The 27,272-nt window shown below is 38.6% G+C and overlaps 1 protein-coding gene across 5 annotated transcripts in view; it reads right to left on the reverse strand.

Annotated features, from left to right (window-relative positions):
- Nucleotides 1–778: 778 nt before the first annotated feature.
- The window catches only part of CTNNA2 (catenin alpha 2), a 1,366,752-nt gene continuing 1,340,258 nt past the window's right edge, over nt 779–27,272 (reverse strand). For 3 of the 5 annotated variants that reach the window (XM_044926019.2, XM_044926017.2, XM_025262324.3), the window contains 2 exons: nt 4,727–4,843; nt 779–1,967 (listed from right to left, as the gene is read on the reverse strand). In XM_044926019.2, the coding sequence (XP_044781954.1) occupies nt 1,680–1,967; nt 4,727–4,843 (405 nt within the window). In that variant the 3' untranslated portion in view covers nt 779–1,679. The remainder of the gene's footprint in view (nt 1,968–4,726; nt 4,844–27,272) is intronic. The other 2 variants (XM_044926020.2, XM_044926018.2) reach the window with 1 other exon arrangement.

The following is a 27,272-nucleotide window of genomic DNA, read 5'->3' on the forward strand; positions in this document are numbered from 1 at the left end:
AGGAAGATCACTTGGAGAAGGGAATGGCCACCTGTTCCAGTATTCTTACCTGGAGAATTATATGGACAGAGAAGCCTGTTGGACTACAATCCATAGGAACATTTTGGACTAAATGTTTCTTCTTCCACAATTCCTCATCTCTTTGGGACCTTGTATCTAAGCTGATATAAAGCATAGGTGTCCTTGTCTCCCAATATGTTACTACATTGCTAAGTAATAAAACGTTTTACCAGAAGTCTTCTAGAGATATACTATAACTCACTAACCTGTAGAGATCATTCAAATGGGAGGAATTTCAAGAATTCAGATGAATATGTTTTTTTCCCCTCACTCCTCAAGTCATAGCTGAAAGATTACAGCCCACTCCTTCTTAGTAGTGAGACAGCGGCCCTCTTTCTGTAGTTGAGATAAAAATATTTTGAAATGAATAAAATACTCTAAAATTAATGGCCTTCTCTATAATTTTTTTCTTGATTCAATTTCTTCTGAGAACACATTAAGTTTCATAAGTTTAGCCCAGGGCTAAACATGGCCCAGAAAATTCTAACACATGATTTTCTCATTAGATTCACTTTGAAAGTGAATAAAAACCACATGGAAAAACACACAGAAAAATAAATTCCTGGACTATAATGATGATCCAGAGTTTTCTTTACATGTCACTTACCTACTCTTACCCCCAATTTCTAAAAACACAAAATATTTTTAATCAGTTTTCAAGCAGATGCTCTAATCTTCTATAAGCATGCATTCAAAGGAGGAAAACATTCTTCAGGTGTCAAGATTAAATGTGTTTATTTCGAGTTAGTGGATACAGTGGTATTTTAGATACCAGCACTCCAAGCTACACCTAGGTATTTGCCTCTAAACCTTCACATGTTGTCAGTTTCCATTCCTCTAACATTCCATCAGTGGGCCTCCTATTTCTAGCAAAGTCATAGTTCAGTTTTTTTTTTAAAGTAAGAGCAAGATGATCACCACATTGTGCTTCCAGTGCCCCCAGAAGGATTATAATTCTTTTAAACAAAGGTTTATTGTTTTCAGTAAAGGGGGAAGTTGATAACAAGAGCACTAGTAATGGCACGACTAGAAGAGAAAGAACAGAATACAGATAAAAGAAACATTTTAGGCTGGATGAATTAGTTTCTCCTTAGTAAAAACTCCACATAATATTATGGACATGATGTCAAAGTTAAATTGTTCAATTTGTGGGCCACACACTTAAGCGTATTGGCTAGTACATTTTTGCACTTAAACAGAAGCAATACAAGCTTTATGTTCTACCATTACACTTCCAGTTTGTCACTTATTAATATACCTGCCAACCTAATGATTCTTGCATGCATTAGAGTTTGCTTTTGTAGAGATAATTTTATTTTCCCCATCCCTCCCACTCCCGTAAACACTGCAATGTGAACTCTGCCCAATTTTATGAGAATGTTGCAAAGGACAGCTCTGTGCCACCTCGGGACAGGAATTTCCTGTCCCCTCCCCAGGCTAGAGACGAATCAGTGGTATTGATCACATCTCATCTTACATGCAAACAGACACTGTTCCTTATTTTCCCCATGCCAGAGGCATATGAGTCAGCAGGTATGCATACAAAAATGGAATTAAAAAGGAAAAAAAAAAAAAGAAAAAGAAAGAAAGAAAAAGCTTTCTTGTTAAAGCCTATCGTCCTAGAAGGAATCCATTGCTTTGAATTCACTTAAAGCCTGTACAGGTGAAATGTGTTTCTTCTGAGAACCTCGTCTCACTCGTGTCTGGAATTCTTCAGGCTTTTCTCTCTTCACAAGGGGCTTCTTCTCTGGTGCCTTCATCTTCCAGGACACGACAGGTGAGTTGACAGCTGCTGTCCCATAGACCTTCTGGTATTTTGTTGAGGCCACATACGATGCTTTCACCGTGAGGACAACAGCATTCATCAGGTTTTTAGCTGCCTGGATGAGTGACGTGGCACTGTCCAGCTAGAGTAGAAGAATAAGATAAAAATGGGTTAGTCAAGGCCCAGCATTCAGAAGATGGAGGTGCAATTTCACAGTTAAAACAAAGTTGTGTCTGTGCAGGTATATGGTATTTCCATAAAGGAGCAGATTATTACATGATAAGGTGAATAGGTTAAAAAAGTCACCCGTCTTCTATTCCTAATCCCAACATGAGAAGGAGAAAAAAAGAGGATATTTGATGATACACAGTTTTCTTAAAATCTCAATACCTCTAAAGACAAAACTTTTTTTTAATCACGTAAGAATTCCAACATAACAGAAATTTTCCAAAGTGGAACATCTAATGTTATTACATTAGGCTGACTGGTAATGATGACAATTACTTAAATGTTTGAAAAGCATTTGGCAGGCACTGAATAATAAAAAGTTATAAGGGTTTTCCATCTCAGTTTTATGGTCCTCCCAGTGAAAGTGTCTATTTATAAATAATTTCTCCACCCTGACCTCTGGATTGATAGGGATGCAGGCAGCTAGGCAGAAGAATATATCCATGGATACACTGACTTTTTAATTAGATGTCTGATATTCTACAGTATCTGTCTGACTTTTCCCAGGTCTTAAATGTACTTCATATAAAAATATCAACGATTGTGTTAGGTGTGTTTAGGTCAGACAGCATTCAGTAAGACCCCCCTATTCATGTACTAAATGAAATATTGTTTTTTTAAGAAGTGCCACATGCTATTTTAAGAACTTTTCCCCACTCAACTCTCATAACAATGCTGTGACGTAGGTATTACTGTCATTGCCATCACATGGTGAGAGATCTAGTGCACGCAGAGATCTAGTAATTTTCACAAGTTTACACAGCATAAGTGATAGGGTCCTTCAAGACTGTACGACTGTGCCATACTGCCACCCTATTGGGTAGGATGACTTTAAAATTGTTAAGACAAGTCACAGCTTAGAGCAGCATAGGTGTGGAGATTCATATCCAGACTCTAAGGCCAGGGATTTTTCCAGTTACCTCTTTTCTGCTTTTCACCAGTTAGACAGCATGTTACATACTTCATACTAGACCATTCAATATCTATTTCAAACTCCTGGACCACAAAAGCTGAAAAAGTTCAAAACTGCATTTCCCAGACTCCCATTCAGTCAGGACTGTATGTGTCACCTAGTGACAGGAAAGAATTAACAGCTGCACTACAAATATTACTCCAGCTTCAGGGATGCCTGAATGTAATCTGTTCATCAAACTTATAGTATCAATTAAGGAAAGGTATCCCATTGCAGCTAAATGAGGAATTCAAAGCTGTTGCTAAGGAATGTGCTTCTAGTTGCTGAGGCTGTTCACTGTATAACTTGTAATCAATGACTGTAGCCACATTAGAGAATGCGAATGAGGCATACGACCTTCTGGGTGTGAGGAATTAACAGTGTTTATGCCCAGTGACCCCAAACACTGTGACTCCCCAGGTGATATGACCTGCATTCACTTAACTTGTCATTTTCTGTGAACCAAGCAAGTCTCAAGTAGTGACTGGGGACATCAGATGTTATATCTAAGGGCTCTATTATGTTGCCCTGGCTGTTATCTGTTTTACATCCTGAATTAAAGCTAAATAAACATATTATGAGCTTAAAAAATTCTATGAGAAATAAACTCAATTCTTCTACGACAAAAAGCTTATAAAATCAGATCACTGGAGAAAACAACAGAAGGAGCTTTTTAAGTAAGAATTTCTTACAATGCCATAAAATTAAGGCTTCCCCATACACACATACTCATACATACACACATAAATTAAACGTCAGTATTAATTAAACTGAATCCACAATAATATAGAGAAGCAGAGATTTGTGGATTAGAGCCATGACTCAAGGAATATATAATTGACTGCTTTACAAATTAAATCAACCAAATGGATAGAGTAATTACTTATACTACCAATTCTATTACACTGTATATGATGTCCATATACCAAAATAACCATTTAACCAATAATGTTTACTTTATACAGCATAAATTTCTAAAGTCAGTTAAGGAAAAGAAAATTCTAGATTATTCACATTAATAGAAGGGAAGCCAAGCACAGATTAGTGCAGTGATGTTCTAAGTATGGTCTCTGAACCAGCAGTATCAGCATCACCTGGGAACCTTTTCAAAATGCAATGTCTCAGGCCAATTCCAAAATTTCTGAATCAAAAACTGGTAATCCAGGAGATTCTGATTCATGCCAAAGGTTGAGAACCTCTGGATTAATGAAACCCAAAGACTATCTCAAGGCTTGTTTCATCCAATGATTTCAAGACTTTCACCATCCACAAGTTTGGTAACATCACAGCTCGTTAACTGATTGAATTTCACTTTTTCATCTTTCCAATGATACTTTCAGGTAGGAATATAAATAATGAAGAAAAGAGATAAGATAGCAAAATGCTGGGACAGTTAGATCAATCATGGTTTCTTTAGAGCTAGATACAATACTCCTTAGCCAATTGACAGTTCCCCGTAAAAGTCTGTCAGGTTTCAAAAATGAGCAATATTCATTCACAAAGTTAGTTGCTTCTATTGTGGGCTATGAGTGAAGAGAGGGTAGAATGATATTAATATATCAGGGACAGTTATGTTGATTTGCTTTGGAGCAACAGAATTAGTAGAAGTAGAATAGAACCAAGTAGGTCTATTGTATTTTAAATTGTCCCCTGAAAAGCAAATCTTGGGAGAACTGAGTAAGTCCAAAGAGAAGAATTACAAGTAATCTGGAGATTTTTACCACAGATTCCATTTTCAGATAGATGGTGTCTAATTCTGCTGCAAAAATATGATAGCCTCTTTCTTCTTCAGAACCCCTTTGTTCTCCCAGTCTGATGCACGAATCCTGTGAATAAACCTAACACATTGGTTGAGAGTGAGATGATTCTGAATGATTGAGCCAATGATTTTGTTCAAACCACCTGGCAAGGCAGGTACTAAACTTATGGCAAGGCAAAATGAGGAGGTGAGGTCCAGCTAAGCCTGAGCAAATACATTCTGAGGTAGTAAGGCCAATCAAAAATCAATGCAAAATTTGACTTTTTCTTAAAAATTGAATTCCCTAAGGGTAAATTTTACCATTTGCCCTTTACCCACCATAATGATTTAGATCATTTTCAGCACCATCATAATTTGTTTTCTTTAAAAATGAGTTTCCTTTATACTTGTCCAAAACAGCATTGAGACCTGGTTTCCAACTGGAACATTTTGTTAAAAATTCACTTTCTAAAGAAAATACCTTAAAAACCATAAAGCTACATTTCAAGATGATATTTAAATAGAAGGTTTATGAAAACTTATTTCACATAACTGCATTCTATTTTGTGATGTATACTATAACTAGGGCATTTTCAAACAAAACATGTTAATGAATATGTGTAAACGAAATTCTTATAATAACAACCAACATTGACTGAATGTTTACAAGGCTCTTGGCATTGCTTTGGTCCTTTTAGTTAATTTGCATGACACAAGAATCCAAGGAGAAGGCAATGGCAATGCACTCCAGTACACTTGCCTGGAAAATCCCATGGACATAGGAGCCTGGTAGGCTGCAGTCAATGGGGTCACTAGGAGTCAGACATGACTGAGCAACTTCACTTTCACTTTTCTCTTTCATTCATTGGAGAAGGAAATGGCAAACCCACTCCAGTATTCTTGCCTGGAGAATCCCAGGGACGGGGGAGCCTGGTGGGCTGCCGTCTATGGGGTCGCACAGAGTCATACACGACTGAAGCAACTTAGCAGCAGCAGAAGCAGAGTCAAAAATCCTTGAAATATAAACTCTACAACACCTTTTACAGATGAAGAAAGGAAAACTTAGGGAGGTGAGGTAAGGTAACTTGTTCCTGTTCAGTTCAGTTCAGTTGCTCAGTCACGTCCGACTCTTCGTGACCCCATGAACTGCAGCATGCCAGGCCTCCCTGTCCATCACCAACTCCCGGAGTCCACACAAACTCATGTCCATTGAGTTGGTGATGCCATTCAACCATCTCATCCTCTGTCATCCCCTTCTCCTCCTGCCCTCAATCTTTCCCAGCATCAGGGTCTTTTCAAATAAGTCAGCTCTTCACATCAGGAGGCCAGAGTATTGGAGTTCCAGCTTCTACATCAGTCCTTCCAATAAACACCCAGGACTGATCTTTAGGATGGACTGGTTGGATCTCCTTGCAGTCCAAAGGATTCTCAAGAGTCCTCCAACACCACAGTTCAAAAGCATCAACTCTTAGGCGCTCAGTTTATAGTTCAACTCTCACATCCATATATGACTACTGGAAAAACCATAGCCTTGACTAGATGGACCTTTGTTGACAAAGTAATGTCTCTGCTTTTTAATATGCTGTTTAGGTTGGTCATAACTTTCCTTCCAAGGAGCCAGCGTCTTTTAATTTCATGGCTGCAATCACCATCTGCAGTGATTTTGGAGCCCCCAAAAATAAAGTCAGACACTGTTTCCATTGTTTCCCCATCTATTTGCCATGAAGTGATGGGACCAGATGCCATGAATCAGCAAAGTAGGAATTAGGACCCGTACTATCTTTTTCTCACCAAAGCCGAACAGCTGAATCACTATACAGTGTTACTTCTCTTAAGCCTCATTCAGTCTCTGGGGCCTTGTTTTTCAGCCACAACCTATCATTCAAAATGAACAAATCTCAATTATTAACTCTGGGCATCCTATGGGCTTCCCAGGTGGCTCAGTGGTAAAGAATCTACCTGCCAGTGCAGGAGATGCAAGAGATGTGGTTTCAATCCCTGGGTCTGGAAGATCTCCTGGAGCAGGAAATGGCAACTCACTCTAGTATTCTTGCCTGGGAAGTTCCATGGACAGAGGAGTCTGGTGAGCAACAGTCCACAGGGTCATAAAAGAGTCAGACATGACTGATCACACATGAACAGCGAATCCTATAAACATCATGACTGAGTCTAGTGAGAGCTTCTATCTCCTGATCTGTGATTTTGGGTCTTATCCTCAGAGCCTGGATTCTTTCTAACTCTATCTCTGGGTGTTGGATGTGCAGCATGCATGCATGCTAAGTCGCTTTAGTCCTATCTGTCTCTTTAAGACCCTATAGACTGTAGTCCACCAGGCTCCTCTGTGCATGGTATTCTTTATACAAGAATACTGGAGCATGTTGCTATGCCCTCCTCCAGGGGCTCTTCCTGATCCAGGGATGGAACCCACATCTCTTGCATGGAACCCACATCTCTCTTTACCTCTGAGTCACTGGGGAAGACTGCTACTGCCCAGTAATCCTTCTTGGACATTCGCCTGTTCTCCTGGCTTGGATTCACCATAATGGCAGCAATGCCTGGGGTCTGAGCCGTGCAGATTTATCTTGTACTTGCTCAGTTTCTCTGAAGCACATTCAATCTATGGCAGTAATGACTGGCTGTACACTCAGGTGGGGCTCAGCTACTCTGATGAGTGTTCTAAGCCTTTAACTGGGCTGGTCTTCCTAGCTTAATAACTCTCAAAGGTACCCCAGTCATTCCTCAAGCTGGCCTACATATACACTGACTAGACTCACCTACAGAAAGATACTTGTATATTTTCCTGCTCAAAGGCCTTTCTACTTCTTTGAGTATGTACATGCCCACGTGTACTCTCTCATGTTGGATTCTTTGCAACCCCATGGACTGTAGCCCACCAGGCTCCTCTGTCCATGGGATTCTCCAGGCAAGAATATTGGAATGGGTTGCCATTTCCTCCTCTAAGGGATCTTCTTGACCCAGGGATCAAATCTGCATCTCCTGTGTTTCCTGCATTGTAGGCAAATTCTTTACCACTTGAGCCATCGGGGAAGTCCTAAAATTCCTCTATCAAGTCTAAGACAAGTGGCTACTAGTTAAAAAAAATAATAGCTTATGTTTAGCATTTGTGACCCTGAGTCATTATCCGGACTAGCTTCTCAAGTTTCCCTTCTCTCACCCAATCTCATTATGATAGAGGAGATACTATTGTGTTCAATTGGGACTTGGAAGGTCCATACAGCTTGTCCTGTATCATGATGGTAGTAAGTGGTAAAGCCAAGATTCAATCCCAGAAAGCCTAATTTCAGAGTCCATGCTCTATCCATTGCTTCATGCTGTTTCTCAGAGTTGTGACAGCAGACGAATCCACAGTCCTAAATTTCATCAAACTGTGCTAGACTAAGTCTCCCCACTCCATCCCATAGGTATCTGTTGTCCCTAACCACAGAAATTAGGCTTCTTCTAATTCTGTCACTATTCTTTTTAAAATATCAAAGTACTATTTTAAAAAGGCAACAGATGTTTGCTCACATCTTGTTCTATTACAGTCCATGAAAAGCAAACAGGGGTGGGAGAACTGTTTTACAGCCATTTTTATAGGGTTTTTCTGGCTCTTTTTCTGCCTCTCTTACCATTCTATTCTTCTTCACCTCATTTAACACCTAATAGATATCTTTTTCCCTGCATTTTCTTATTTTGTGTTTTGAATAGAGAGAAATACTAGGGGAAAGACTTTCCTGAATTATGATTCTCCCATTAATCAATATTTGTGCTAATTCCTCATGTCAAAGCTGAAGATTGTTGTGAAATGTGCTTATAATGACTCTTTAAAGTTTACAGGATCATCTGGAGATTTCTGAAACCCCATGTCCTTAAGTTTTATGCTACTTCATTAACACGGGGTTAATACTGCAAGAGGTGCTCAGTTTCAGTAGAAACAGAATTTGACACAAACGTGACTGCAAGACTCAAATCACACATGAAGGTGCAACTACAATCTTGAAACACTAATTATCATTTACTCTTTACCCTACATCTGTCTACTTACACATTTATTCATCCAAGGATTTCTTCACAATAGATACCTATCGTAACTATGGTGTGCTAACCACTGGGCTTAAGTGTTGCGTATACAAATATTAAACCCAAAGTTTTAATTTTGGTTCAGTTTCTAAGTCAAGTCCAACTCTTTGTGACTCCCATGAAGTTTTAATGCTCTATTATATATCCTTTAGTTGGATGTGAGGTGCTAAAATCCCAGAAAATAGAGGGATCTACCTTGAATCAGATAGGGAGAGGGTAGGAAAATAAAGCTTACTGGTGGACATGATGTCTAAGCTCACTTTGATGGACTGAACAGAACATTGTTGGTGCCTAGATGGTTAACAATGCTGAAGAAGGACAATTTTAAATATCATACAGATGGGTATATATGGATGAATTCATCCAGGTGATATTAACAGAAACAAGAGGGATGCTGCAGTGCTCAACTGTTGAGTTTAACTTTGGACAAATGGAATAGTGTGTGTGCTATAAGTAAGCAGAGTGAGTTATTAGAGGGAGAGCTGAAATTCTGTGAGTGAAATTCAAGAAAACCATGTTTTGTTTATATCGGTTTTCTCAGTTCTGCATACTCTAAGTATACAACTTATGTCAATTTCTGATTTCTTCTTCCCTTCACATTCCTTATTTAGTGTTTCTACAGAGAGACATGATAGAATGTGGAATGAAATATTAAATCCATATTCTGCCCTCAGGTCAAAAAGTCCAGTGAATCTACTAAAATTTTTTTCAGCATTATACTTCTAATATCAAAATCAATATACTTTTAATAATCTAAGACATAACATCATCAAGAAATATCTTAACTATTCCCTTGACCAACAAGGCTACTTTTGATTCTGTTAAGTAATTAGCAATCCCTCACCCTTGATAATAATGGTGAATTTTCTGGGACCAACCAGCAATAAACCAAATGCAGCTTAGATTTAACAGCTGGTTTAAAAAACAAAACAACCCCCCCCCCCACCAATGGCATTGACAAAAGTGCAAAGTAATGTGAAAGAGGTGGAGAGAAATGCCTTGGATGAACCACATATGACACAGTGAACATTTTAGGATGTTAATTTGTGAGGGTTGGACACATAATTACAGAAGAGAATTAGGGTTTCACTATGTTCTACATTAATCCATTTAAAATATACATGTAGAGATAGAAATACAACCTGGAAATGAATCTGTTTTCTAAAAAGCTGATTATCTATTAGCACAAAATAATGAATCAGAAATGGCAGTTCATGCAAATCCCAAGTACAAAACAATCTGTCCTTGCATTAAAAACAATACAAATGTCATGGGACTACTGGCTAAGTTAAATTGAACAAAATAAACCAAATCATTTTGAAGGTGATTTTGAAATATAAAAACAGAGGAATGATTACCCCCAAAAGCTTAGGAGAGCCTGGGAGAGGAAACCCAGTCCTTTTTGGGCCTAGGCTATTTTAATTTTCTCAACTCAGAACTGATGGTGCTGATGACTTTCAAAAAGTTAAAATGGGGAGAGTCCATTTTAGCCCCTTGCAAGATCTTTTAATGGAACTACTTTAGTGTTTAACATATAAGAACAAGAAGTATTTTTTAATGGGGCTATACTATACATATTCAAGGCCAAACTTCCCATCCCAGGTTGGATGGGAAGAAGTTGTGATGGAAGAACTTATAATAAATTGAAAGTAAATACCCTGAGAAAACTAGAATCTCTCTACTGTAGCTGGTCATTTATTTATATTTAAACAGTTATCTCTCCAAAAGGAGTCACAAATTGCTTTCAGGAGGGAAAAAAAAAAAAAAAAAAAAAGAGGTTTTGCTGCAAGTCAGCTTTGCCGTTAATGAATGGGAGGTTAGAAAACCAGAGCATTGCAGCCTATTATCCACCAAGAAGAACATTTCATGTTTAAAAAATCCATGAGGCTTTGAAGAGATATTTGATCTCCTCAGAAACTGTGATACATTTGAAATACCTTGAAATATCTGCCTACTTTTTCCAGAGTATATCAATAACACTTTTTTAAAATGCTAGCAAGTCCAGGGTAATAAATAACTGAAGCAAACAAAGACATGGTGAAAATTGTGTCTTTCCTCCTTCATGGATGTTTCCATGCTTGCAAAAAAGTTGATTCCTGTGTGGAAAGCCCTCATTTAAGTGCCCAAGCCCACTCACTCTTCCTCATCAAACATCAACAATGAAATAAACTAGCAAAGCCAAATTCTTTCCTCTTAAGCTAGGGACAGTGGTGAACACAGAGGGCAGCAATTTGCTGCTAACCCCTAGGTGTTCATGGCAGGCAATATTAATCAATCATGGCACTTTGCTCCCTCAGAATCTGCTCAGTGGCATGGGAAACAAAATTTCTTCTCCTTCTCCAAGAGGTCATATTTTGACAGATGTCAAAAACAACTTGATACAGTTTAGAACACAGTACATAATCTACTATATATCTCTACTTCTATATTTAAATTGTTTAATACTTTCTGTATTTGTTACTACTAATCCTATCACAGACAAGTATTTTTATCTAAATGATGCAGCACTTAATCTTTATTTTTCCCTATAGTTAAATTTCAGGGAGAAATTGAATATTGTACTGACATCATAGTGTTTTAGTAGCTCCGTCATGTCTGACTCTTTGGGACCCCATGGACTGTAGTCTGCTAGGCTCCTCAGTCCATGGAATTCTCCAGGCAGGGATACTGGAGAGGGTTCCCATTTCTTTCTCCTGGGGATCATGCCGACCCAGGGATTGAACCCACACCTCCTGCATTACCGGCAGATTCTTTACTGTCTGGGCCACATTTGAAAGACATCATAGCATATTTGCTAATTAATGAAATCACTAAATAGAAGACATAGTATGAACAGAAGTGCAAAGCATTGGAGGGAGGGTGATTTAAATCAGATAATAAAAATTAGCTGAATATATTAACAAGTATAATGTCTGAAGTGCAAATGGCCACCACAGTTATCTGTGATTACTGTTAAAGAGAAAATAAGCTGCATTAAATCTATTAATATTAGAACATGCACCAATCCTTGATAACAGAGTGAAAATATTGTAGTTTAACTCCTAAAGAGTTAGTTTCATCCCAAGGATGTTCCCAGTTGATTACAAGATTTTGAAAACTTTTACAACTTTAAGTAGTGGATCAGTCACAACAGAAAGAAGGACAAGAGGTTCACTATTTTTTTCTGCAGAGTTTCCTTGAGTGCTGCCAGGGAGGCAGCTGGTGCTCTACCAAGGCTGAGGCCAGTTGTTAGGAAATCTGTATGAAATGGCTTAAGATGAATTGGCAAAGACCTTAGCAGAAAAGCCATGCAGTCTCAGCCAGGCTAAGAAAAAAATCTCCAGTGTTGCTGAGAATTTACCAATTGGCTCTCAGGTAACCTTCCCAACTGGACATATTTGTGTCTTCCTTTCCAATTCATTTCAATAGGTAGTAGCTCTTCCTAGTCAGCTAGTCTACTGATTAACTCTCTTCATTTGCATTTTTTCAATTATAGGTAAGTAAACCTTGGGGACTCCCATGAAGGCTTAATTACAGTCAACAAATTTCCTAAATATGGCATAGAGCCATTTTTTTCCCTCACCATTAAAGGCAGAAAAGTTTTTGCTCAACCCCAAGCAAGGCATTCTTGCTAACCTTGGAATCCAAAGAGAAATGGGAGTGTTGGGATGTGTTAACCCTTGGAAAGTTATAAACAGGTATCTCTACTCCTCCAGGTTGTCTTCATCTCATTGTTTTATATTTCTTTTTTTTCCCTATACATCAGGATCTCCTGGCCCAGAGGTCTTCTCTGGGTTGCTTTCACAGAACAATAGAAGCATAGGAAATATATCCAACAAGAGAAGATGTGCTAATGGATATGTTAATGGATATATACAAAGTCAGTGTCTGACTCTGCAAATGGACTCTAGCCTGCCAGGCTCCTCGGTCCATGGGGATTTTCCAGGCAAGAATACTGGAGTGGATTGCCATGCCCTACTCTGGGTGATCTTCCCCAAACAGGGATTGAATGTGTCTCCTGCAGCTCCTGCATTTCAGGCAGATTATTTACCATACACACACACACACACACACACACACACACACACACACACATACACACACACACATATGAGAGAGAGAGATATCCCTGGCCTGGGAGACAATCTTTACATCACATAAATAAACCATGCATTGATTGTTGATCTTGTCATCTCTGATCTTGTCTTCACTATCTAAGGTTCAGACCTTTAAAGGGCTAAAGCTTCTTTTAGCCTTCCTTGTAGGGCAGTCAGCTAGCAGAAGATCACTACCTTTGATCCCGTTATTTCCTCCGTTCTGCCTCACTAAGCTGCGTTATCATTATTGAGAGGCAAACTTAACACAAGCCAGTGTCCAAGAATCCAAGAGAGATACATCTTCACAAAATGGATCACAAAGTGCCACCAAGGAGACCAGTACTCTCAGAAGTGCTGAACTTGTATGGCTGTGTTAGGTCTCTTATAAAGTGATGAAAGCAACCTTACAAAATGGCCCCTAGGAGCGAGCATGCAATGTGCAACTACTAAGTGAAGAATAGGTCAAGAGTAAGGACCACAGTTTCGATTGCTGGTTGATAGAGGACTGTGTTGGGAAGTGAGCATAAGCTGGAAGTCTGGATGATTCATCTCCTTCCATTCACTCTCCTCCACATTCAATCACTAGCAGCTATATCATGTGGCAGTATTCATATGTTGGGGAAACTAAACTCCCATCCAGTCAATGCCTCTCTCCTCATCAGGTATGTGGAATCTGTTATTGTTGTTTAGTAGTTAAGTCATGTCCAACTCTTTGCAACCCCATGGACTGTAGCCCACCAGCCTCCTCTGTCCATGAGATTTGATGGGGAACACATGTATACCTGTGGTGGATTCATTTCGATATTTGGCAAAACTAATACAATATTGTAAAGTTTAAAAATAAAATAAAATTAAAAAAATAAAATACATTTACTTTGCAAAAAAAATAATAAAAAATAAACTCTTCCATTTCATTAAAAAAAAAAAAGAATAATATAGTGGATTACCATTTCCTTCTCCAGGATCAAATCCTCTCTGGCTACCTGAGTTTTGGACGAAGAGAGAAAAGAGCAGCAGAAGAGATGCCTTCCCCAGGGAGTGTTTGCTTCTTCTCAGATCCTAGTTGCCTCTTTACACCCCATTTTTCCAAATCGTAAACATTTTCTCCCTACTGGCAATATATTCTTATATTTCATGTTCCACTTCTAGCTCTCTCTGTTGCTCTATCCTGTCCTCTTTTCCCCTCTTATAGTGAAGAAAAGTTGGACTCTGGATTCAAAACCCAGGTTCAAACCCTGATGGGACTAATCACTGGCTGTGTGATGTTGAGAGAGCTACTTAACCTAGCACTACTTGAAATTATCTCTTATTTTATCTAAAGTAAAAGTGAAAAAAAAAGGACTTTCTAGAATTAAGTATTGAATAAGATAATAATAATGCCCTTGAAGCTGGACACCTAGCACATGGAAAGAAAGTGAAAGTGAGAGTGGTTACTCAGTCATGTCTGACTTTTTGCGACCCCATGCTGTAGCCCACCAGGCTTCTCTGTCCATGGGGATTTCTCCAGGCAGGAATACTGGTGTGGGTTGCCATTTCCGTCTCTAGGGGATCTTCCTGACCCAGGGATTGAATCCGAGTCTCCTAAATTGCAGGCAGACTCTATCCTCTGGACCACCAGGGAAGCCTAAAGCACATGGAGGATCTTAGAAAATCATAAACCTTCATCCATTCTATCCAGCATTTGGGACTCTCTACCATCACCTTGGTCTGCTGTAGTTGAAAGGTTTTAGGGATAAAAAGAGAAGTTCACACGGAGAATAGAAAAACAGCAAAAGTTGTATTTTTCCTAGTACTACTGAAACTTTTATTTTATTTTTTTAATTTAATTTTATTATTATTTTACTTTACAATATTGTATTGGTTTTGCCATTTAGATAGAGGAAGGAAGGCTCAAGATTCAGTACAAGAAAACACAGGGGATTTCTGTATGGCATCCAAAATATCTAAGAATATTTAGGGCTTCCAAGGGTTGGAGAAAGACTTGGTAGTAAAAAAAAGTCAAGATGACCCTAGTAGGAGATGGAGGGAGGATAATCTGGTCTGGGAAAGTAATGTTTAAAGATCTAGTTTGAGAGGCATCAAAAGAAATACTATAAAACATTTTACCCAACAACATATATGGCCTAACATTTCAAAAAAATTCAGGCCTCTCCAAAAAACCAAGGTCTTCATTTTGGTTAAGATATTATTTTCAGGTATTTCTTACTAAAAAACAAATAATGTTACCTGGGAAGTTTAACAGCCTAATTAACTCAACTCTTTTATTGTTGTCAGAACCTGGTTGACAGTCCTGGCTACCTCAAACATAGTTTCCCTTTTGCCCACCCAATACTGAGGATCAACCTCTCACGCCCTGTTTCTCAACTCCATTTAAATACAACTGAGTTCCCTAGATTATTTCCCTAAAGTCTTAAATCTATTGTTCTATAAAATGAGCTATTCTTAATCTTTAGCCCATTGGACCTAGCACCTACTTTCTTCAACTAAAATCGGCTTATCTCATTATCTTCATCCATCCATAGACTCACAGGGTTGAATCCACTCTTCTTTGGGGGTGCTTGGAAGTTTTATCTGCCCAACTTCCCAGAACATGAGCATACCAATCTTGCTGGTGTGGGTTGGTGTATAACTAATTTGGTTACACTGTGCTCATATTTATTAGCCAAATAAAAGTTAGCAAAGGGCAGACTAACTAAAATATAGTTATATTTTATATACAGACTAAATAAAACAAGGTCTATTGAAAATATACTAACCAAAAAATCCAGGGTAACTAAATGAAACTATAAAGAGAGGACACTGCCTAGGCTACAATCTGAAAAGGCCAAGAGATAGCAAGAAGTAGGTCAGCTTGGGGGAAAAAAAAAAAGCAGCATGAGCAAACTTTAAACAAGTTATACTTGTCAGTGCTCCAAGCCTCTTCCAGAAATGTCTATTTTAGTGAAAGAAAGGATGGTTCATGTGTGACACACCTGCTACCAGTTTTCTCATTGTTACCTCTAGTCGGCCTGCTGAGTCAATAACAATCTTTTGTTCTACTGGTCCTAGACATAGTCTCAGAATTTTTCTCAAAACAGCCAAGGACTTCCCTGGTAGTCCAGTGGTTAAAATCTGCCTTGCAATGCAGGAGATATGAGTTCAATTCCTGGTGGGTGAACTAAGACTCCACATGCCCCAGAGCAACTAAGTCTGTGCACCTCAACCAGAGAGTCCACATAGCACAAAGAAAGATCCTGCATGCTGTAACTAAGACCTGACACAGCCAAATATATAAATCAAAATACTTTTAGAAAAACAGCCCAGTCAATCACTAGCAATTGATAAGTGTGAGCAATCAAGACTAAACCCATTTACCATACTTACTATGGGCCTTTGAGCTGTTCCCTCAAAGGCTTTGATTAACAGTGGTATATTAATATCATTTCCCCATCATTATCATGTTGTTTTCCCTCATATATCATAAAGAATAATCCCTTTAATACAATGTGGAAAACTGAAGTGAAATGTTAGACACATATGTAATTATACAAAATAATTCACTATGTCAACCTAAAATTTCCCCTCTTCTTTTATTACAGAAATGAGAATTACAAGAAGAAATGGATATCATCATTCAAGAACACATAAGAGGTCTTTAGTATAATGCATCTTTTAAAGCAAGTAATTTTAATTAAATTAGTTTTGAATTAGAGCAGTTGATCCATGGCTTTTTATAACTGAATACATTTTTCTGCCTACTTTGAAATATTCATTGAGTAGACATTGAATCAGTCAGTTCAGTTCAGTTCACTCGCTCAGTCGTGTCTGACTCTTTGCGACCCCACGAATTGCAGCACGCCAGGCCTCCCTGTCCATCACCAACTCTGGGAGTTCACTGAGACTCACGTCCATTGAGTCAGTGATGCCATCCAGCCATCTCATCCTCTGTCGTCCCCTTCTCCTCTTGCCCCCAATCTCTCCCAGCATCAGAGTCTTTTCCAATGAGTCAACTCTTCGCATGAGGTGGCCAAAGTACTGGAGTTTCAGCTTTAGCATCATTCCTTCCAAAGAAATCCCAGGGCTGATCTCCTTCAGAATGGACTGGTTGGATCTCCTTACAATCCAAGGGACTCTCAAGAGTCTTCTCCAACACCACAGTTCAAAGGCATCAATTCTTCGGCACTCAGCTTTCTTCACAGTCCAACTCTCACATCCATACATGACCACTGGAAAAACCATAGCCTTGACTAGACAGACTTTTGTTGGCAAAGTAATGTCTCTGCTTTTCAATATGCTATCTAGGTTGGTCATAACTTTTCTTCCAAGGAATAAGCGTCTTTTAACTTCATGGCTGCAGTCACCATCTGCAGTGATTTGGAGCCCCCAAAAATAAAGTCTGACACTGTTTCCACTCTTTCCCCATCTATTTCCCATGAAGTGATGGGGCCAGATGCCATGATCTTCGTTTTCTGAATGTTGAGCTTTAAGCCAACTTTTTCACTCTCCTCTTTCACTTTCATCAAGAGGCTTTTTAGTTCCTCTTCACTTTCTGCCATAAGGATTGACATTGAATAACACCCTCTAAATCTTTGTCTTTCTTCCTAGTCAATGTTTTTCTCTTTGTGAGATGTCAACTCACTACTAATTTCATCACATGTTCAATTATTTTCCAAGTATTCACTGTATACACTGTCACAGATTCAGGTAGATATGTCCTACCTTGAATTTAGAACACACTCAATGAGTTGTAAGTATTTAAATTTTGTATCCTACTTTAGTTTCTTGCAAGACTGGTTACTTTCACAAAGACCTCTGACATTTAGGGAATCTCCCAGGCTTCTGTAGACTTTTCTTAATTACTCTTCACAACACTCCAGAGACAAGTGAGAGGTACCTGCCCTCACCACTGTCTTCTTAGTCTAAGTTATTGACAATACAATTCTTCCAACTGTTTAAGTTAAAAACCCAGACTCTTATATTACATCTTGTTCTCTCTGAGCCAGCATATAATCTGCCATCATATTCAGTCGATAGCATCTTTGAAATTATTCCAATATTTGACCTTTTCTCACCTTCTTCATTATTATCTACAACCTCCATCAGAATCTGCTGTTAGATTATTGCAATATCATCCCCTAACAGTTTCCTTGCTTGATTCTTCCTCTTTCTCCCTTTAATTGGAGCCATAATGGTGCTATTACATGAACTCAGATAATATCACTTTTCTTCTCAACATTGTCCAGTGGTTCCTCATCTTAGTCTTTGTAAAATCCAAAGCCATCAAAGTGACCTTCAGGGTCATAAAATCTGATTCCAAACAGTTCTGATTTCTCTCTTGTTCACTCCACTACTAAATATTGGTCTCTTGGCTATTGCTCAGACAGATCAGTGATGCCTGTCCTTCAGGGATTTTGTACATTTCCCCTCTGTCTAGAATGGTCTTCCCCCAGATATTTGCAAAGCTTGGTCCCTCAACTCTATCAGATCTTTAATAAAATAATCAATATCTTGGTGAAATATCTTGTCTTTCCAAAGTTCAACTCCATTGACTCACCCTTGACATTTAATTTGCTATTATCTTTCCATTTTAATATTTTTTCATATACATATCACCATCCAGCAAATATTTTATTCATGGGTTTATTATATCTCACCCCCAGCTATATCATAAACACTTAAAACAGTGTCTGGCATATGGTTCTTCCATAAATATTTCCTTAATGTTGTTAAATAACTGCAACTTTTTGGATGAGGGAAGAAGAGATCACAAAGCTTGTCCAAAGACACAAAGCTAGGGCACAATGCCTAGTCCAATATCCGACTTGCCAAGCCTTCAACCTGTTTATTCTTCTATGGAAGAGTACCCAGATGCATAACATTAGTAGAAGAGTGGAAATTAGGGACATAATATAGAAAATAATGTTAGCCATCAACAATAAAAGACTTATGACCTCTCTCTCTCTCACTGTGCTCTCAGTGGTAGAGCTTCAGGATCATTCTTTGCTCAGAAAACATCCATGATTCAATTCTTTGTGTTTACTGCTTTCGGTGTGTAAAATACTGAGCTTTCTTTAAGTATCACCTCCCTCAATAATTGCTGTGATGTGCTTAGTCACTCAGTCATGTCCGACTCTTTGCAACCCCATGGACTATACCCTGCCAGGCTCTTATGTCCATGGGGATTCTCCAGTCAAGAATACTGGAGTGAGTTTCAATGCCCTCCTCCAGGGGAATCTTACCAACCCAAGGACTGAACCCAGGTCTCCCGCACTATAAGTGGATTCTTTACCATCTGAGCTACCAGGGAAGCACCCTCAATAATTAGTACCAGCATCTGTAAAATACTGAGATGTGCTTGCTAGGTATAGTTTGGGTGCCTTAATAAATAATCTCCCAAATGTATATATTACCAACCATTCTTTACATATGAGGAAACAGAAAAATTAAGTTCTTTGTGAACATGGGTTCACAAATTCATATCTGGTAGTTCAGTTCAGTTCAGTTCAGTCGCTCAGTCATGTCTGACTCTTCGCGACCCCATGAATCACAGCATGCCAGGCCTCCCTGTCCATCACCAACTCCCGGAGTTTACTCAAACTCATGTCCATTGAGTCAGTGATACCATCCAGCCATCTCATTCTCTGTTGTCCCCTTCTCCTTCTGCCACCAATCCCTCCCAGCATCAGAGTCTTTTCCAATGAGTCAACTCTTTGCATGAGGTGGCCAAAGTATTGGAGTTTCAGCTTTAGCATCAGCTTCAATCCACCCATGTGACTCATGAACAAGTTTACTTAATCAGGCAAATCCACCTTAGTGTTTTCCTGCCCTGAATTCTGTATTCCTGGCTATTGGTGCCATTTATTTGGAGCTCAGTTTGAATTACGATTTTAACTATTCACAAGTGTGAATCATAACCAAGCAGTAATGAGGTGAATTTCCTTAAGCCATAAAGGAAAAAAGTCATACAAGCTTCCAATCTTCAATTATGATTCACATAAGATAGGGATTAGGCACAGAACAGGGACATCATCTTCTACTTACTCATTTTCTTTCCAGCAACCAAAAAGTCATCTATAAGTTCAAGGAAAACTTGATCAAATACAACGTCTAACTCTCTGTCCTGGTAGCAATCACATACACTACTTCCTATTCATCCAAACTTTATGAAAAAACAATTTTTTATTCTAAATTTCTAAAAATAAAAAACCTCTTACCTCTCCACACAGTAGGCACCATGATATGTTGTAAAGGTGACACAGTTTTTGAGAACACAACATATATTAGTTTTACCATCATCTATACTGTCTGACCCGTACTATATCCTGTATTTCTTGTTCAACTACTTGTCTAAGTGAGGCAGGAGCAAGCAATATCCAAATGCACATAGCACAACTGCACAAAGGGAAACTGGCTCTCATCTTGGCTGTGCTAGTTGCTGATGATGACAGCCTTGTAACCTCTCCAAGCTTCTGTTTCTTCAACTGGAAAATGGGGTTGTTAATGCCAATATATTTTCACCAGTTATTGAGGTCTGAGTGAGAAATTAAACTTGAAATGCTTTTTAAATTTTAAATAAATAAGTCACTATAGAAGATTATTATTTAATTTTTGGGTACCTTTGGAAAGTTCTTTTAGAATATTCATCATAACTTACTTGACCACCTGCATATCTCAGGCCCTCCTCTGTCCATGGGATTTTCCAGGCAATAGTACTGGAGTGGATTGCCATTTCCTTCTCCAGGGTATCTTCCCCACCCAGGGCTCGAACCTGGGTCTTCCGCATTGTAGACAGACGCCTTTACTGTCTGAGCCACCAGAGAAGTCAGAAACTGCACAGGAAGGACAATTTCAACAGATGCCCAGGGTAGTGTAAGGGTAATATAAACCTTAGCAGGATAAGGACAAGGTACTTAAAAAAAAAAAAAAAAAAGGAATAAGCTTTCTTTCTCCATCTGACCGTGGGCATGACTAGGAAAGAGGTATGGATGTGGTGGTCTAGTTACAATCTAATTTTCCCCATTTATAGAGAATAATCAGGAAATGATTCCCAAAGTAACTATAACAGAGGAACCTGCTATTGGAGACCCAAAAACTGGCTGTAGAGCACATCCCCCAAAAGATAAAGGTCAACCAAGAAATAAAGATAAAGCATTCTTGCAATATGAGCATCCATGGAGCTGTCCTTGGTGATTCCAACTCAATTCCTGTTACGTTTCTTGCTAGAATGAAATAATTAGTTATTTGTTGCTTTGTCTTCAAAGACTTTATGCCTATGTGCAAGTCTTGTCTCCAGGACTAGACTACTTGTTATTTATTAACAAAAATTCCTGACCCTTTATTGACATGTTCTCCACAAATGCTAGCATCACATAAGCCACAGTAGCATTGGCTGGGTGTATCCCCAGTATTTAGTCTGTTGGGTGTTCGATTCATAGTTAAGGCTGCCTCTTAAACTGATCTGCAAGATCAGCCTCCTGATAAAAGTAGACTAGTATCTCTCTTTATTGGGTCAACATACTTTGTATATTTTCCAGATTCAATACATATTGAGCATCCCCACCAAATTTTCCATTACTTGATCTTCACCCCTCCCAATGATACATCTCTTTATCTTTACTATTTGATACAGGAGGGAATGGAGGTTTAAAGAAAAGTAACTTGCCAGCTAATAAAACAATTACCAGGGATTTAAGTGGATGATTTCTATTCCCCAGTGTCTGTTTTTAATAACATACTGCTGCTCCAATCGTTTTTTAATAAAATAAGAAATAAAGGGCATTTAAGGTGGTTCCCCTGAGAAGCCAGGATACGCCCCCTTACAAGTGCCTGCCAGGGCTTGACCTGGTTTGGAACCTTATAATCTGTCTCTCCTGGAGTGAATATTTTAGGGAAGATATAGCCACTGCACCAGAGGGTTCCCTTCAGTCTAAAACTGGAAATATTATTTCTTTGGTCCAACAAAGAACCTCTAGGGATAGACAACTTATTGTCTGCTCTTTAGCAAAAAAGGTTGAGCTATACAAGAAACTTTCAAAAACACAGATTAAAGGACAAAGTATTCTCAAAGACTGGAAATGCATAACAGTATTGCCCAAAATCATAGAATATATATTAGTGGTTCTTTGAAAGCAAGACTCAAATCTATGAAATTGGAAAACTTCTTTTAAAAAAAAAAGCACTTTGTGAACTTCCAGGAAAATGGCAACTTTTAACCAGTGAACAAAGATAAACATTAAAGAGTTGGAGAGAGTCTGATACAGTATCTTGCCCCTACTGAAAATCATACTTAATATTAAGATGAAAGTGTCCTCAAGGCATAATCTCTAACTTGGAGTCCCTGTGAATCTAGCCTTTGACAAAGTTAAATCACCTCTGTATTTATTATAAGATGTAAAGGCTACCTCATTATTTCTTTACCTGATGCACTAAAAAATGCCAAGGTAAATATTTCAAATATACTACAGCAACAGCTTTGAAAGAAAGAGTGATCTCTGTTTTATCTGAAGTCACCACCTGTTACAGCTCTCCAACCTTCTCTGTAGAAAGAATTAATGCTAAACTATAAAATACATTCAATGTCTACCTATAATTTGGTTAGTTTCAAGGGCTCACCCAACACTAATTTCAGCCTTGCAGAGTTACTCATCATAAATAATACCTCAAAGAACCCATATCAGTAATTTAAATCTCAAGGAGACCTTTGGCCTGATGCATTTCTTAATATTTTTAAAGAAAAAATATAAACTATCACTTTTTCCTTGTGTTTAAAAAGGCACTGATTATCTAGCTCATCATAAAAGGATTGAAAGGTATACAGAGAGAATAGTTAAAGTAATATGTAAAGATATGTGAAAATGTTTTGTTTAAAAAAAAGGTGCTATAAAAACAGTTGAATTGTTTTCAACTCAATACACTTGTTTGTAAAAAGCAAGAAACTAAAGTCGTTTTAACTTAACTTTCTTTTAAACATTCTTATGAGAGCCCTTAATTGCCTTTGAGAGTAGAAATGCCTGTATCTCTAAGCCAGGAATATTTGGTGTAACCAAGAAGGGAGAGAGATGGGGACCTTTAAAAAGTGTATGAAGGTTACAGCTAGGGGATGATGGTGATGGATTCTCAGGAGTCTTGCTTCTAGAAAAGTGTACCTTCACAGCCTGACGCCAGGCTAGAATGGTCATTTGGTACATGAATCTGGAACCTGGAATCTGCGGTCTTCCAACCTTCCAGAGGGAAGAAATAAAAGGCTCGATTTTAAATAGTATGTATATTCTAGGTGCAAGATCAAGAGTTCAACCAGACCTATGGTTCTCATCTGGGGCAATTTTGTCCCCCACAACCCAGGATATACTCGGCCATGGTCAAAGAAACTCTTGATTGTCACTACTGAGAAAAGGAAATGGATACAAGCATCTAGTGGGACAATTCCAGTGAGCTTGCCAAATGTCCTATACAACAGGAAACCACAACAAGCTTCTCACAACTAAGGATTACTTAGACTAGGCTAGACTGGAATAGCCTGCTGGGACAAACCATGAGTTCTAAGATAGGGTTGAAACTGACTTCTAGTCCTGGTAATCTCTTCCCATGCTGCTGCTGCTGCTGCTAAGTCACTTCAGTCATGTCTAACTCTGTGTGACCCCATAGATGGCAGCCCACCAGGCTCCCCCATCCCTGGGATTCTCCAGGCAAGAACACTGGAGTGGGTTGCCATTTCCTTCTCCAATGCATGAAAGTGAAAAGTGAAAATGAAGTCGCCTAGTCATGTCCGACTCCTAGCGACCCCATGGACTGCAGCCCACCAGGCTCCTTCGTCCATGAGATTTTCCAGGCAAGAGTACTGGAGTGGGGTGCCATTGCCTTTTCTGATCTCTTCCCATAGCCTTACTCCTTTCCTTCCTTTTTAGACTAGTATTTTTCAAAGTGTGATCCATGAGTAACCACATTCAGACTGTTTAGAAACAGAATACAGATTCCTGATCTCATGCATGAATGTCAGAACAGTGAAGGGAAAGTCTACGGTTCTCCATTTTTATTTGCTACACCCATGTGATTCTTCTACAGATTGAAATATGAGAATCACTACTTTACTTCTCTGTTGAAGTCATTCCCTTCTATATTTTCAACTATCACCTCTATGCAGTGATTCCTCCAGGACTCTCAATGACCTCCCCCCACCAAAAAAAATGCAATTTCTATGAGGACAGAGACACTGGCTGGTTGTTCACTACTATATGTCCAATGGCTTGACTGGTAGGCATGATGAAAGACAGCAAGAAGACACCTACATGATAAAAAGACCATCATCTTTTGGAAGAGACAAGATAATGAAGAACAAAGTTAGTGACCCATTTACCTGGTACTTCTACTTTCTGGGCCTCGTACTCAGTCTGTGGCACACAGTAACACATTTAAGCTTGAAAACAACACAATAAAGTAGATACTAATATTTTTTTTCACTTTACACTTGAGAAAAATGGGGCTCAGCTCGGTCAAATATTTTGACTTCTACTGGAAGTCAGAAACCAGTTTGTGTTCCACTGAATGGAAGGTATACATGGATAAGAACGGCCATTCCATGCCTACTTTTTCCTGTTTTTTTCAGATTCATCATATGATGTAAGTAGACATCAATTGGGTAGGGATATAGATGTCCCTGAGAAATATTTTAAAGGGTGCTAATACAACTAGGAAGTACACCATTTTCCCGTCTCACCTCTTTTATTCTTCCTGTGGGTAATGGGAGGATGAATACTTTGCAGTCAACTTGGACCAAAACATAAATTTGAGAATGGAAACCTCATAATAAATAGAACAAAAAAGTAAAGTCATAAGGAGTTTGGGTTCTTGATAACTCTTGTTTCACTATACTAGCACTGAACCACCCATAGACAGTGTATGTGAGTGAGAAATAACTATTTGGATGTTTTATCATATTGTGCTGTGCTGCGTGCTAAGTCATTTCAGCCATGTCTGACTCTTTGTGACCATAAGGATTGTAGCCTGTCAGGCTCTTCTGTCCCCATGATTCTCCAGGCGAGAATACTAGAGTGGGTTGCCATATCCTATTCCAGGGCATCTCCCTGACCCAGAGATCAAGCCTGAGTCTCTTATGTCTCCTGCATTGGCAGGCAGGTTCTTGACCACTAGCGCCACCTTGGAAGCCCACATTAATATATAGCTGAATCTAAATTTAATTAAAACACATGAATTATAAATACTATAATTGGGAATTAATAATTTAGAGTACTTAATTTAAAGGTTATATTTCACACCTAAATATAATTAACATTTTAATATATCACAACCTTCATGTGGGAGGGCAAATGAAACCAGCCATGTCTCTTGGTCCTTATTTCAAATTCCTTTTTTTAAATAAATAATTAATTTGACTAATTCAGCTATCTGGGAAGAAATTCTATGTTTACATACCATAATCCTTAAAAAAATGTCTACATAATGTATCAGAAAACTTAACAAAATATATTACAAAGAAACTAAGTGCGCTAAAGAAAAAATTACCTGATTTTAGGCCCCAAATCTTAGGTAAACAATATGCTTTGAGATCTAGTATTTAAAATAAAGTAAGGTGAGGGCAATGGCATCCCATTCCAGTACTCTTGCCTGGAAAATCCCATGGATGGAGGAGCCTGGAAGGCTGCAGTCCATGGGGTCGCTGAGGGTCGGACATGACTGAGCAACTTCACTTTCACTTTTCACTTTCATGCACTGGAGAAGGAAATGGCAACCCACTCCAGTGTTCTTGCCTGGAGAATCCCAGGGACGGGGGAGCCTGGTGGGCTGCCATCTATGGGGTCGCACAGAGTCGGACACGACTGAAGTGAACTTAGCAGCAGTAGCAGCAGCAAGGTGCTTTTATATGGGAATAAGTGAGTGAATAATTCAGGGAATATTCTATGAATAAATGAATGACAGACTTCACAAATATTTACTAGAATTTCTCAGTGTGATAACTTACTACAATGGAAAAAGAATGGCCAAGAAGCTAACCTAGAAAGCACACATTATGTGCTCAATGTGCCAGGAACCAGAGACAAAATTAAGAACATTCAGATACATTCCTATGCTTATGGAGCTATGGACTAGTTGAGGAATATAAACATATAAGTAAAGGAGTCCTCCAATGCACTTCATGTCAGGAATGTCAGAGAGAATGCATCATGCTAGGGGAGAAGATCAAGGTATGCTTTGTGAAACCATTACCCTATATCAACCACTAACTTCGTGACCCCCAGGAAGTAACTCAAATTCTCTGAACCTCTTTTTCCTAATATTTTTAATGGGGATAACAGTATCTCCTCCACAGAATGACTTGAAAGCAGACTGTAAAGTGCTTTTCAAATGCTTAGCACAGTGCGTGGAATATACTGAGCTCTAGTATCTTAGCTGGTTTAATAATAATTGTTATTTACTACATGCAATTGTGCTATTGCTCCTCTAAGTAGTAATAATATTTCATTTTATAAAGCAAAAGTTCAGAGATTAGGAATGTTACCCAGTCAATAAAAGACAGAGTTGGTTTCCAAATTCACTTCAAATAACAATACCTAGCTTACAATTTTAGTGTCTACCTTAAGAGAATGTGATCGCATCTTATTTTTCGGATCTTTGCAATCAAAACCATGTAACTGTTACTGTTCTCTGGCTTGGTTTTTACTCAGGTAAGATGCTAGGCCCTAATGTAAATTTAAAATAATTTTGCCTGGCACATCTCTAAGAACCACCCAGGGTGATGTTTGGCTAGATTGATGCAATAAAGGCCCAATGACAGAGCTACATTTCTTTGGCTAAAAAAATCTGCAAGAATTAAAGTTATTTCTTTTATATTAATTTGCCAAAACTAATTTTCTTAGTCAATGGTAGGCACCAGCATCCTATCAGTCAACTGCTTCCAGAATGCGACAGTATCTCCAGCTCTGCCAAAGTAGTTATTGCTATCAATTGCAAAGAGTTCAGAGATGAATATGAAGAAAAAGAAGGTTCTCTATAATTTCTTGACTTCTAAACAAAGACATTCTCAAATGAAAAAAATGGAGAAGATTCCAGCAATCTGGAATGGGAGAACCATATGGAATCAGTCAAAAGGTTAAGCCCAGAACTGACCCTCCTGGCTGTGATCCAGGGCCACATTCTCCCAGAGCATGGTTCATTCTCTTGTCTTAGTCAAATGTAAAATACCTCTCTAGTGCCTCTCTCTTCTTTGAGTATTTGTATAACTTTCTACACAGACTGGTGGGGTATTCATGAAGAAAAATATGAGCACTTCTAAATGATTATTGATTCAAATATATAGCTATGTTATTTATATTTTTCAACATAGACCATAGACCCTACATTGGCATGAGGGCTTGATTTTTCTAGTCATGATGGGAATAC

Source organism: Bubalus bubalis, chromosome 12 (assembly GCF_019923935.1).
Source record: "Bubalus bubalis isolate 160015118507 breed Murrah chromosome 12, NDDB_SH_1, whole genome shotgun sequence".
NCBI lineage: Eukaryota > Metazoa > Chordata > Mammalia > Artiodactyla > Bovidae > Bubalus > Bubalus bubalis.